General features: G+C 42.2%; 1 protein-coding gene across 10 annotated transcripts in view; it reads right to left on the reverse strand.

The window, feature by feature from the left end:
• Positions 1-14,169, reverse strand: part of Gprk1 (G protein-coupled receptor kinase 1) — a 195,309-nt gene that overhangs the window by 84,794 nt on the left and 96,346 nt on the right. For 2 of the 10 annotated variants that reach the window (XM_086832976.1, XM_086832977.1), the window contains one exon: positions 7,010-7,922. The exons of the other annotated variants lie outside the window; for them this stretch is intronic. In XM_086832976.1, the coding sequence (XP_086689102.1) occupies positions 7,899-7,922 (24 nt within the window). In that variant the 3' untranslated portion in view covers positions 7,010-7,898. Of the gene's footprint in view, positions 1-7,009; positions 7,923-14,169 lie in introns of those variants that run through there. 10 annotated transcript variants of the gene reach the window in all.

Below are 14,169 nucleotides of genomic sequence, written 5' to 3' on the forward strand. Positions count from 1 at the left end.
TGCCGATCTCTGAATCTTTGTCAGTTTCTAGATGTTGTAGACCTTAGTTAAATCTGGCCACCATACTAGTGCTCCACATGTAAGTATGGGTCTTACAACCGCTGTGTGGAGCCATATTATAATTTTTAGGGTGGATGCCCCTGTTTTTTCCGGATATCTTCCTGCAAGTGTGAAAAGCTATGCTAGCTTTTTTGACTCCTTAGTTGATGTTTTGTTTCCATGACAGTTTCGCATCTAGTATCACTCCCAGATAATTAGCTTGTAGCCTTAGTCCTAGCTCTATACTTTCAATATGAGGTTTATTGGCAATCTTTGTTCTTCTATTGAAGAGCATAATCTCCGTTTTACCTGGGTTAATGCCCAATCCACAGGCTTTTGCCCATGCATTGAGTTTGGTGAGTGCCCTTGTCATCAGTTGTCAGTGACGTCAGGGTAAGGTCCTGAAGTCAGTAGGACTGGATATCTAGTATCCGTTTCAATGTTTTCATGAGTTATGAGATTAGGCTAATGCATGGATGTGTCCTCTTCTATCTGGTTTGGGTATGAAAACTAATCTTGCTTCCTTCCACGGAAGTGGTATGTGTGCTATATTTATACATGCTTGGAAGATTGCTTGTAGCCACTTATCTATGCATGTTTTTTGGTTTTTTTTTTTTAGCATTTCTGGCATAATTCCGTCCGGACTCGGACTTTTGTACTTGTCAAAGGAGTCGATCGCCCAATGTATCCTTTCCATTGTGAATATATTTTCCGCTCTTTGCCTTTCCGTCGTTCCATATTCTTCCATTTGGTTTCCTGAGAAGTGTGTGTCCAGTAGAGTTTCTAGTGACTCTTCTGCTGGCGTCGTTCCTGTGTCGTCAGGCCTGCTTATAAGTGTAGGGCAAGTTTGCCCTCTTGCTAGTATCTTGCTCAGCCTAGCCGTGTCTTTTATTCTTTTTAGGATTCAAAGGAGCTGCTCCAAGATTGTTTCATAGCTGCGTATATCGCATTTTTTTTATTATTTCTGTATCTCCTTTTACGGTCGCCAATCCTTGGCTTTAAAGCTTGTATTGAGGCCCTCCTAACCTTTTTCCTGAGTACGCGTAATTCTCCATTCTACCATTTTGGGTATGTCTTCTTTGAGTACGTGAGTCTGCATGACTCCTTGTATGCGTTGTTGAGATTGTTACTGAAGTCCTCGACATCCTTGTCGATTCCTTTTGAGGTAGACCGAACCTTGGTCCTTCTGTTTTTCACCTTAGACACTTTCCCCGTATTTTTCCCAGTCAGTGTTGCAGGGATTGCACTTTGGCGCTGTTTCGTGTAGGCATCGTGATTTCAAAGAATATGAACCTATGGTCTGAAAAAGAGTGTTGTGTCGAGACCCTCCATTTTCCCACCTTATAATTTCTCTATTTCATTTGGAGAATTATGTCTAGGACCTTGAAATTCTTCCGTACTTAAAAAAATTAAGTGGGCGTGTCGCCCTTGCTACAAATAGTGACGTCATGACATACAATACTATCGAAAGAAACTTACCCCTCTCGGTTGTTTTCTTACTTCCCCATAGCGTGCGTCTAGCGTTGGCGTCGCATCCAAGGATGAGCGTCGTCGTGTTCTCTTCAGTCCAATGCATCGCCCTAATGAAAGCTTCAGGGGCTGCCGGTTCGTCGTCGGCCATGTAACCAGAGGCTATGGCTCTCCCATCCGCCGCTACAAACCTGGCCTCTGCTAGATCTGAGTTGCTAAGGTTGGGATATAATAGTGGGTTAGGTCGTTTTTTGATAATTATACCCGCCCTCGGCCTACCTGTCGAGTTGGTGTATATAATTGTGTATCCTCTTAGAGATATGACAGAGATTTTCCCGTCCCTAGACCATGGCTCTTGTATTAGGCCGATGTCGATGTCCTTCTCTCGGAGAAGGACTGCAAGATTTGCTGAAGCGTGCGAGCTACGCTTCAGATTTATCTGCACGACAGTTGGCATTATTGCGGGGTGGTGTTTGGGCTATGTCGTTCAGCTCGTTGGTGTCGTCGACTTCGTCTTCGAGAAAATCGTCCGTCTCGGCTTGGAAGACCTTTATCTTGGCCTTTCTAATGCCATAATGAACCTTGTGGTGTAATTTTTCCAGTTGTTCTAGGCATCGCTGTTTGATGAGGACCATCTTCCGCTCCGCCTTGAGGATAGCCCTGTCCTCCATATGAACCCCTGGATTCTGTGCCCACTAAGTCTTAAGCACCCTTTCGTGGTTGGATTCCTTGGGATTTCCTTAGCAGGGACTAGCTTCATGATAAGCCCCTTCCATGCGTTGCTAATCTTAGCAACGCACCCTGCCAGGAAGTCCCTCGATGACTCGTCGTCGCACCTGATCACCCGGTGCCCTCTAACCATGCCTGAAGAGTCAAAGGAGTGTGTCGGCCAGATGGCTCCGATAGTATTTGTCTGTTACTATCTCAGACAGTCTGGTCTTGACCTCCTCCTATTTCTCCATCAGCAGGCGCCCATCGTCGTTGAGTTCTCCTGCCATGGTAAGGCTGTCTCTAGCCACCTCACCGAATTTCTTCGCCGGTCTAACGAAGGATGTCGCTCTCGGGAACCCCTTCTCGTTCTGCGCTCTCTTCGAAGCGCTCTCGCTTACTTCATGCGAGTGTTTGCGCCTTGAGTGCGTCGTCAAGAACGCTTCTGGGTGCTCCTTCTCGTAGCTCTCGAGCTCCTCGACCACTGCTTGGAATCGAGCTTTGTCCGCTTGATCTCGGTGGTCACCTTTGCCCACCTTCTCATTTTTGTCTATCTTCTGCAGAATGAACCGGGCCTTGCTGGCCTGCACCTTCCTTTATTGATGGGTCGACGACTTTGGCTGGTGGAGTTTGTTATTTGTTGTGCCGTTTGGGGAGTGATTGCCTCAGCACTGCCAAACTCGGCGGAGTTAGCGTAGCGTCATCCGAGCGCAGCAAATCATCTTCGTCGATTTCAGAGATGGAAAAACTAAAAGTTGACTTGGCTCAAATTAATTACATAAAAGGAAGCTCCCTGAAGATATCTTGAACCTATTATACATAACTAATACTTATTATTATTAACTTATACGAACACAAAATCTGCTTCGGACCACTGGGGGAAGGTAAAACCCTTTTCCATCTCCGAAATCGACGAAGATGATTTGCTGCGCTCGGATGACGCTACGCTAACTCCGCCGAGTTTGGCAGTGCTGAGGCAATCACTCCCCAAACGGCACAACAAATAACAAACTCCACCAGCCAAAGTCGTCGACCCATCAATAAAGGAAGGTGCAGGCCAGCAAGGCCCGGTTCATTCTGCAGAAGATAGACAAAAATGAGAAGGTGGGCAAAGGTGACCACCGAGATCAAGCGGACAAAGCTCGATTCCAAGCAGTGGTCGAGGAGCTCGAGAGCTACGAGAAGGAGCACCCAGAAGCGTTCTTGACGACGCACTCAAGGCGCAAACACTCGCATGAAGTAAGCGAGAGCGCTTCGAAGAGAGCGCAGAACGAGAAGGGGTTCCCGAGAGCGACATCCTTCGTTAGACCGGCGAAGAAATTCGGTGAGGTGGCTAGAGACAGCCTTACCATGGCAGGAGAACTCAACGACGATGGGCGCCTGCTGATGGAGAAATAGGAGGAGGTCAAGACCAGACTGTCTGAGATAGTAACAGACAAATACTATCGGAGCCATCTGGCCGACACACTCCTTTGACTCTTCAGGCATGGTTAGAGGGCACCGGGTGATCAGGTGCGACGACGAGTCATCGAGGGACTTCCTGGCAGGGTGCGTTGCTAAGATTAGCAACGCTTGGAAGGGGCTTATCATGAAGCTAGTCCCTGCTAAGGAAATCCCAAGGAATCCAACCACGAAAGGGTGCTTAAGACTTAGTGGGCACAGAATCCAGGGGTTCATATGGAGGACAGGGCTATCCTCAAGGCGGAGCGGAAGATGGTCCTCATCAAACAGCGATGCCTAGAACAACTGGAAAAATTACACCACAAGGTTCATTATGGCATTAGAAAGGCCAAGATAAAGGTCTTCCAAGCCGAGACGGACGATTTTCTCGAAGACGAAGTCGACGACACCAACGAGCTGAACGACTTAGCCCAAACACCACCCCGCAATAATTCCAACTGTCCTGCAGATAAATCTGAAGCGTAGCTCGCACGCTTCAGCAAATCTTGCAGTCCTTCTCCGAGAGAAGGACATCGACATCGGCCTAATACAAGAGCCATGGTCTAGGGACGGGAAAATCTCTGTCATATCTCTAAGAGGATACACAATTATATACACCAACTCGACAGGTAGGCCGAGGGCGGGTATAATTATCAAAAAACGACCTAACCCACTATTATATCCCAACCTTAGCAACTCAGATCTAGCAGAGGCCAGGTTTGTAGCGGCGGATGGGACAGCCATAGCCTCTGGTTACATGGCCGACGACGAACCGGCAGCCCCTGAAGCTTTCATTAGGGCGATGCATTGGACTGAAGAGAACACGACGACGCTCATCCTTGGATGCGACGCCAACGCTAGACGCACGCTATGGGGAAGTAAGAAAACAACCGAGCGGGGTAAGTTTCTTTCGATAGTATTGTATGTCATGACGTCACTATTTGTAGCAAGGGCGACACGCCCACTTAATTTTTTTAAGTACGGAAGAATTTCAAGGTCCTAGACATAATTCTCCAAATGAAATAGAGAAATTATAAGGTGGGAAAATGGAGGGTCTCGACACAACACTCTTTTTCAGACCATAGGTTCATATTCTTTGAAATCACGATGCCTACACGAAACAGCGCCAAAGTGCAATCCCTGCAACACTGACTGGGAAAAATACGGGGAAAGTGTCTAAGGTGAAAAACAGAAGGACCAAGGTTCGGTCTACCTCAAAAGGAATCGACAAGGATGTCGAGGACTTCAGTAACAATCTCAACAACGCATACAAGGAGTCATGCAGACTCACGTACTCAAAGAAGACATACCCAAAATGGTAGAATGGAGAATTACGCGTACTCAGGAAAAAGGTTAGGAGGGCCTCAATACAAGCTTTAAAGCCAAGGATTGGTGACCGTAAAAGGAGATACAGAAATAATAAAAAAATGCGATATACGCAGCTATGAAACAATCTTGGAGCAGCTCCTTTGAATCCTAAAAAGAATAAAAGACACGGCTAGGCTGAGCAAGATACTAGCAAGAGGGCAAACTTGCCCTACACTTATAAGCAGGCCTGACGACACAGGAACGACGCCAGCAGAAGAGTCACTAGAAACTCTACTGGACGCACACTTCCCAGGAAACCAAATGGAAGAATATGGAACGACGGAAAGGCAAAGAGCAAAAAATACGAGCGGAAAATATATTCACAATGGAAAGGATACATTGGGCGATCGACTCCTTTGACAAGTACAAAAGTCCGAGTCCGGACGGAATTATGCCAGAAATGCTAAAAAAAAAAAAAACCAAAAAACATGCATAGGTAAGTGGCTACAAGCAATCTTCCAAGCATGTATAAATATAGCACACATACCACTTCCGTGGAAGGAAGCAAGATTAGTTTTCATACCCAAACCAGATAGAAGAGGACACATCCATGCATTAGCCTAACCTCATAACTCATGAAAACATTGAAACGGATACTAGATATCCAGTCCTACTGACTTCAGGACCTTACCCTGACGTCACTGACAACTGATGACAAGGGCACTCACCAAACTCAATGCATGGGCAAAAGCCTGTGGATTGGGCATTAACCCAGGTAAAACGGAGATTATGCTCTTCAATAGAAGAACAAAGATTGCCAATAAACCTCATATTGAAAGTATAGAGCTAGGACTAAGGCTACAAGCTAATTATCTGGGAGTGATACTAGATGCGAAGCTGTCATGGAAACAAAACATCAACTAAGGAGTCAAAAAAGCTAGCATAGCTTTTCACACTTGCAGGAAGATATCCGGAAAAAACAGGGGCATCCACCCTAAAAATTATAATATGGCTCCACACAGCGGTTGTAAGACCCATACTTACATGTGGAGCACTAGTATGGTGGCCAGATTTAACTAAGGTCTACAACATCTAGAAACTGACAAAGATTCAGAGATCGGCATGCTCAGGGGCAACGGGTGCACTAAGATCATGTCCCGCGACAGCGCTAAGCATTATTCCAAAAGAACATTTCATCAGGAATACAGCAGCCCAAAATACGGTACGACTGAAGGCAAGTCAGAGCTGGAAGAACAACCACTCCGGACACTGTAAGATCCTTGAAGAGATAAATTATCGGATGGTAGAATACACTGATTATTTGACAACCGAACTGCGATTCGGTAATACTTACACCACGATATACCCAACAAGGGAAGAATGGAGAAGAGGGAGGGTACCCGAGCCAGATGAGGTATCACTCTACACCGACTGCTCAAGGATGAGCTGCGGAGTAGGGGTCGTAATCTTCGCCGAAAGCTGATGAGTAGAAGAGTCTTCCACCTCCCACGTCAGCGACAGTATTCCAGGCGGAGGTTCTCCCAATACTGAAAGCAGTCGCACTCTCCCTAATCGAGACCTTCGGTATACCAAGGTAAGGATCTATTCAGACAGCCAAGCCGCTATCAAATCCCTTCCAACAGCAAGGACTACATCTACACTAGTGGCCAAATGAAAAGAGGCACTAAACAGACTAGCAGAGGACAACTGGGTTCAAAAAGCCTGGGTGCTCCGACATAAGGACATCACTGGAAATGAGAAAGCAAACGAGCTGGCCAGGAAAGGGTCAGAGGAAACAACAACAGACACACTAGTCTCTCTGAACTTAGTCGGGAGACGGACCGGGAAGCTGATCTCCATGAGTAAAAAAGACATAAGAAGGATAACGGCAACCATGACTGGCCACTGGCCAATAGGCACGCACACTTCAATCAGAAGCTTGTTTGCAATAGTCAATCCTGAATCAAAATTAATCCTTCATTGTAGATTTCATCGGTTATTTGGATGCCAGGATTATTCGTTTGAATGAGAAAGCTATGCAAGATTTCTTCACTTATGTCGTCTTTGTATTTGTTCCATAACTGAATTGGTTGTGAAGGAAAAAATTTGGTGATGATAATTGCGAACAGCGTTCGTATTTGGTACGCATTTGATGAAACAACTGAATCCGCCAGTGTTAAATCCCAATAAGAATCAGTCTCTAGCAAACCTAATTGTTGACGTGCTCCTCGATATATTTGGCCTTAGTGGCAATTCACAGTTTTCAAGAACGCCTACGATAAACAGGATATCAATCGCTCATGTGACAGTATCAGCAACTAACGATCGCGGAAATCGTTTTATGCGCTTTCCATCAGCCATGCAAGTCGATAATGAATTTAGTGCTCCGCACGGTCCATGCACCATCTGTGTCATCACAATGTCGTGTAGATGGGGCTCAGTTACTGGATCAGAAGTTTCAGCTGAAATGATGTCATTTGAATGATATTTGTTTATCAAGCAACTTCAGACATGTGCATGCATGTAGTCCACGTTTCTTCCCTTCCACCGAGTACATACAACAACGTGTGTCAACAAAAACTCGATACGTAGTAAGCACATACATCATAACCTTGAGTTTTTGTAATAAGTAAATCCAGAGTTGCATTATTTCGCAAGTACGTCATATCGTATTGAGCGTATTGGTGCATGTGGCGTGAGCTTCCAATATAAGACGATGAGAGAATCATCAGACGTCAAATATACTGAACATCACTATCTAAATGAATAGCATCACGTAAGTATATATATTTCACAGATCGTAGCCTTGCCTGATTGAATCGGATGAACGCTAAACGTTCGGTCTCGACTCCGGAATAGCCGACGGCACTTCAGAATGACATTCTCCTCATGTGTACGAGTCAACAAGCGATACGCATAGTAATTCAGTGCGCTTAGATTTTTATTCGTTGATACACCTAAAAATGCAAAATTTAATAAATTGTTAATGGAAATCAATAAAAGCAATAATTAGTGTGTGAATATTGTACATATAATTCGATCGACCATCTTCAACGTGATGTCCAATCTGTATAGCCCTTGCCCTTGGATATTGTAACGCATCGTACAAACGATGTGTTACGATGCATGATATTGCTTCTTCGCTGAGCGACAATGTCTCGCGATTAAGTTTGATCGCCAGCAATAATTGCAGCAACATCATTAACGGTGGGTGCATTGAATCTTCGCACATGTTCACCTTTTGGGGTACAATCCGCACTTAGATTTAGATTAGATTTTATGACAAAATTGTGCGACGGCATTCGTTCCAATGCTGTTTTGAATATATTAACATTATTTTTAGCATGAAAAAATGCTAGCATCTGTTCAATAATTAGTCCCTTTAACTGTTGTGGTCCCTGTATATTGCACCGCACATTCAGATGATTCACCATCGACGAAATGAAATATATTTGCAAAAATTGATGCGGTTCATCTGGTGTTGGCACAATTGAACCGTGCAAATGATATATTTTTTCTTGTATCTGTAATTGCAAACAATTATTTGTGGAAGAATACGGTGTAACTTTTAAATTGCAAGTCAGCATAAAGCCGCCTTCCCGAATGATATTAGCTCTAAAGGTAGTCATGCGATCAGAAAATGGCTCGAATCGGGATCACTTCCATCGAACAATGATTTCAGTGGCTGTGTTGGTGTAAGTAATGGATCCAGTTTGACTTTTCCACTTGCGTAGCACAATCCAGCCGTTTCTCTTTTGAACTTTAACGCATTGCAATATCGGCATATAGTCGTCATTGGTCCAATATTTAAATTTTCATCCCCACTATAGTTCGCAGTAGGATCATATTGGAGTGCCAAGCGATTGTATAATGCCAATGATCTTCGTGTGCTCACGCGTTGTCTAAATCGGGCATTTTCTCCTGTTACATTTTGTCCTTCTTCGCTTAGTTCTGTGAATACACTTATTGCTGGCTTGCATGTCTTGTGTGGCGGCCGATGTCCAGTTAGCATTTTGGACTGTGGACAGATTGGTGAATTTAACCTCAAATGCACGATCCACATAATTTATACATTTCAACTCACCATGTAAAAGACAAATGCCTGCTGTTGAAGTTGAATACAAATTTTCGCAATACACGTCATTGATTGGATTCTTTTTTTACTTTTTTTTTCACAATTTTACAGTGAACAAAATGCCGGTTTGTCACATGGAATTAACTGAAGAGAGAGCAATGAGTAGCTGTCAAACAATGTATCACGCACCGGCGCCATTTACTTAAAATATTGGATTGTAGTATATGCGATGTATCAGAGATGGCGCTGTATGTAAAAAACGATTTTCCCGCTTTTCTGTTGAAATTTTTGCTTAATTTTATTTGCTATAAACCCCACGCAGCTTTAGACCTTTTAAACAAATTCAAAATGCGAGCGCTCTGGAGTTAAAGCGTCAGAAAGAAAACCCCGAACTATTTTTATATAGTAGATAATATTGTCTAACAAACATTTTTTACACGTTTGTTCGACGGGGAGTATTAAACTAATTTTGAAGAAGTAAATGTCTGTTCAAGCGTGCGCAATTTAAACAATTGTATGTAGTTTTGCTTTTATGTTAAAACCATTTTGTTTTAATAGATTGAAAAGTGTCAACATGCGGCACATTCATACACTTTACTTTTGACATGCTTTTAAGATGTTTTTTAAATCTGTACCTCTTAAATGTTGATTTGGCGCCTTTATTAAACATCTTAATAGTGGCGAAGACATAAACAGAATTTTATCCTTTGGCGTTTTAAGTGGAAAGTCCATCCCTGTTCCGTGCCGTTGAAGTCCCCTCCGACCACGACTTGGCTGATGCAACCGCACAGCTTGACGCGGTTAACTGACTGCACATAGGAACTTGGAGCATGGAAGCGGATTTACAACCAGAAACCTCCCACCCTGTCACGAAGGATGTTTTCCACCGCAAGCCTATTAAGAGGCTTTCGTTTCAGTTCAATACCCATAATACCCAAATTGTCTCTAGGGCACCAATTTATCCCTCTAGCTCCTTTAAAGAGCACTCATATCTCTTAATCTCCCCATGCTTAAGAGGCAGCACATCAAAAAAAACAACAGTAACTTGGCAAAGCAAAAAAAAAAAAAAATAATAGCTGAAGGGTTTGGGCAACGAGTAAACTGGATATCAGGCATAAAGTATTACTCTACTGAATAATAGTGATTTCCTGCAGTATCTATTTCATTCAAATACGCGCATTGGAATATCGCGCTGTTAACCATCACGATTGAGTCTTGGAAAGGAATTTATAGGAATAGGAATATATAGCACAATAAGGGAGCTAATCAATCCACATTCTACTCGTCACAACACTAACTACCTAGCTGTATCGCAAGGATAAGACTAAGGCTTATAAGAAGACACACAGGAAACATTTGAATAAAAAGTTAATTACAACTAATTGCTGTTACACAGGAAACATTTGAATACAAAGTTAATGTGATTGGGCGGACAATGTAGGACTCAACGCGGACAAGACGGACCTCATTCTCTGCCCCAGAAGATTCAACCCAGTCGGACTTTGCTTCATGCGGTGAGCGATTCAAAATAGACAATTATGTCGAGCAGGGATGGCCTTATGCATGGTCCCCCAGCAGCAAGCGCAGCATTCGTGTACATGAATCGAACGCTGCTCCGTTCAACGTTGAGTTCGGTGCTGAGATATTTCCCTTTCGGGATAACACGAAGTCCGAAGACAAAAAAAAAGACAATCCTCGCAATTATTTCACGTTTTGCTTTTCAAACTACGTAGAATTCCTCTAAATGAAAATCGGGAAAAATCTAGAGAGTGGAAACCTATTAATATTAACTTGATAATATATTTTCGAGAAATTGTGTAATTTTTATGTTTTATAATTTTGTTTTCTTGTTTAACCACAGTTATTGATTCATTTTAACTTTGTTGGTCCAGGTTTTTAGTGAAACAAAAATTTTTAAAAGAAAATTCATTGAATTAACAAATAAAAAAATAAATTAAGAAAAAGTTTGCCTCGCGCAATATAAGAGCTCGCGCTAGCCTGTTTGGAAGGCGGATGTTTTTACCCCTGAGCCAAGCGCCACGTGTATATCGGCGACTCAAATGTTAAACATTAAGAAGTAGGTTCAATCCCCAGTTGGTCGTATAATATTCTAAAAAAGTTTGTGAGTACGCTTGAAAATGATTTACTGCAATCTAGTAACAAATGTAACAAATAACAAGAAAGGAAGCTAATTTCGGCACGCCGAAATTTATATACCCTTGCAGGTAGAACTTCGATGACTAGAAATCCATACAATATAAAATATATATATTAATGTTGAAAAACAATGAAGTAATACCTGCTTTCATTTCATTCACATATACATATTATATTTGCAGTTTTACATTCACAGATTTGTATTTTCGCACCACATCTAACGATCGTTCCTATGGCAGTTATATGATATAGTAGACCGATTCATATAACTTAACACAAAATTGTAGATTAAAATAAAATGGCCATATCTCATATTTGATGAAAATCTGGTGAAAACTGAAGAAGTTATAAATTTTAATTTTATGAATTTCTTGTTCGTTTCTAAGGCAGCTGTATTATATGGTAGTTCGAGTTTCGTAAAATTTTACACAAATTTGTAAAGAAACATAAAACTGTGATAACTCAAATTTCATCAAATTCTGTTGAAAACTGAAAAAGGTATAATTTTTAATTGTATTAATTTCTCGCTCGTTCCTATGGGAGCAATAGGATATAGTACTGCTATATCTCAAATTTGATGAAAATCTGTTAAAAACTGGAAAAGTTATAATTTTTAATTGTAATAATTTCTTGATCGTTCCTATGGAAGCTATATGATAAAGAAGTCCGATTTTCATAAAATTTAACAAAAAAAATTTAGAATAATATAAAACCGCTATATCTCAAATTTGATAACAATCTGTTGAAAACTGGAAAAGTAATAATTTTTAATTGTATTAATTTCTCGATAGTTCCTATGGGAGCTATATGATATAGTAGTCCGATTTTCGTAAAATGTTACACAAAATTGTAAAGTAAAATAATTTGGCTATATCTCATTTGGTTAACTTCTGTTGAAAACTGAAAATGTTATAATTTTTTTTTTTTAATTTTCCGATCATTCCCATGGCAGTCGTTCGATCCGGCCGGTTCCGACATATATCCGAGTGAGAGTATATAGAAGACTAACTACAAAGTTTCATTCAGATAGCTTCAAAACTGAGAAACTAGTTTACGTAGAAACGGACTGACGGACAGACCGACATGGCTAGATCGACTCGGCTGTTGATCCTGATCAAGAATATATATACTTTATATAGTCGGAGCTGCCTCCTTCACTGCGTTGCAAACTTCTGATTGAAATTATAATACCCTGCAAGAGTATAAAAAAAAAATAAAAGTCAAATATCTCCTAACAGTACTAGACAGCAAGCTGGCATGGAAACCGAATATACTAGAGAGGGTGAAAACGGCCACCATTGCGCTATAAGCATACAAGAAGATGCTAAGAAGCACATGGGGTCTTTCGCCAGCTCTGATGCACAGGGTCTACATATCGGTGGGGCATCCGACACTGCTGTTTGGAGTCTTAGAACTTTCCCGGATGTCAAAACAACAACATTAATGGGACCCGAAGGCTGGAAAACGGCTCAGAACCATGCTCGATACCTTAACATATACATACACAGACGGCTGCAAGATGGAAGGAGGAGTTGGAGCGGGCATATATTGTACAGACCCTGAGACGAGGCTGTCGTATAAGCTACCAAGCAAATGCAGCATATTCCAGGCGGAAGTCTTTGCTATCAGGAAGGAGGCTGAGCATGCGCAGAGAATAGACCGCCCATGTGAGGCGGTAAATATGTTCATAGACAGTCAAGCGGCGGCTAGATCCGTGCTACTGACAGCAGTCAGTTTCAAAAATGCACTGGCGAGAAGGGATGGTCTAGATAGCACGACAACGTCAGTGCGGATCTATTGGGTTTCCAGCCACCAGAGCATCGATGGCAATGAGACCGCAGACGAACTTGCAAAGGAAAGAGTCGGACTGCGAAGCGATAGAGTAGAAAACGTCACCGTCTCCCTAAGAAAGCTTTAAAACGAATTAGGAGGCAAAAAACAGATGGAAGAGAAACTCCGGAACCTCCAAAATATCAAAAATCATGTGCAAAGAGTGTAATGATATCCCGGACAGATTGAAGACTGTTGATGGGAATTCTTACTGGTCACTGCCTGGCTGCAGCGCATGCAGTCAAGCTGTGCATCACCAACAACGGCAACTGCAAGAAATGTGATGAATCTGAGGCAGCGGAACCTTAAAGCATCTCACCTGTAAGTGCCCGGGAAGTGCGTCGTTGCTGGTAAGATTAAGATATGTAGGTGCCCCAGTACTGATATCACTACCAGACGCCTCCAAGAGGACGCCAGGTAAGTTCACCTGGCAAGTAGTTACTTGCCTGCGCAAAAACCACCGGCATCCTCAAGGGCTTCTAAACCGCGTAATATTCTTCGGGATGGTTGGCCACCAGGACGGCCGTCCGCTTTAACCTAACCTACGTATCATACCCCGTAATTTGTTTTCTATTTCACCATAACCGCCAAGTATTGCGACAGCCAGATATCGTAGTATGCTATCCGGTTCCAAAATCAGACCCCTTGCCATCACTCTTTCCCCATTAAAAAATTAAACAGTTTTTGAGTTCTCAGTAAGTCGATGCAGATAGTTAAATAAGGGAAGTCGAGGTGCGAAAGTCGAAGTTTCCATTTATCATTTATAATTATTATAATTTATAATTTATTATTATTAATTTGTGAACTTTACCCAATTCAATAAACATTATTTGTAATAAATAATAATTTGTAATGCTATAACATTTATACTTAATGGAAAAATTTACAGAAATAGGTTTGGATACGAATGGGCAAAAAAGCGCTTTGCCGGATAGGTTGTCTGACACTATGGCATAGATGTGGGCGGTGAGGCGGATGAATGATGAGGCAGAGAATGTTTCTGGTTCAAGTAAATATCAAATGGCTAGTTTTTATGTTGGTTTAAGATTCACCCTACGCGATGTCCAAAACAGAATTAGGGGTTGGGTCGAGTTAAGGCAAGCGTTAACGGAAAAGTTCGATAAAAAACTATGCTCAGGTAA

The sequence above is a fragment of the Drosophila serrata genome, unplaced genomic scaffold, assembly GCF_035046125.1.
Source record: "Drosophila serrata isolate PLE 108 unplaced genomic scaffold, ASM3504612v1 contig_261, whole genome shotgun sequence".
In the NCBI taxonomy this organism is placed as follows: Eukaryota; Metazoa; Arthropoda; class Insecta; order Diptera; family Drosophilidae; genus Drosophila; species Drosophila serrata.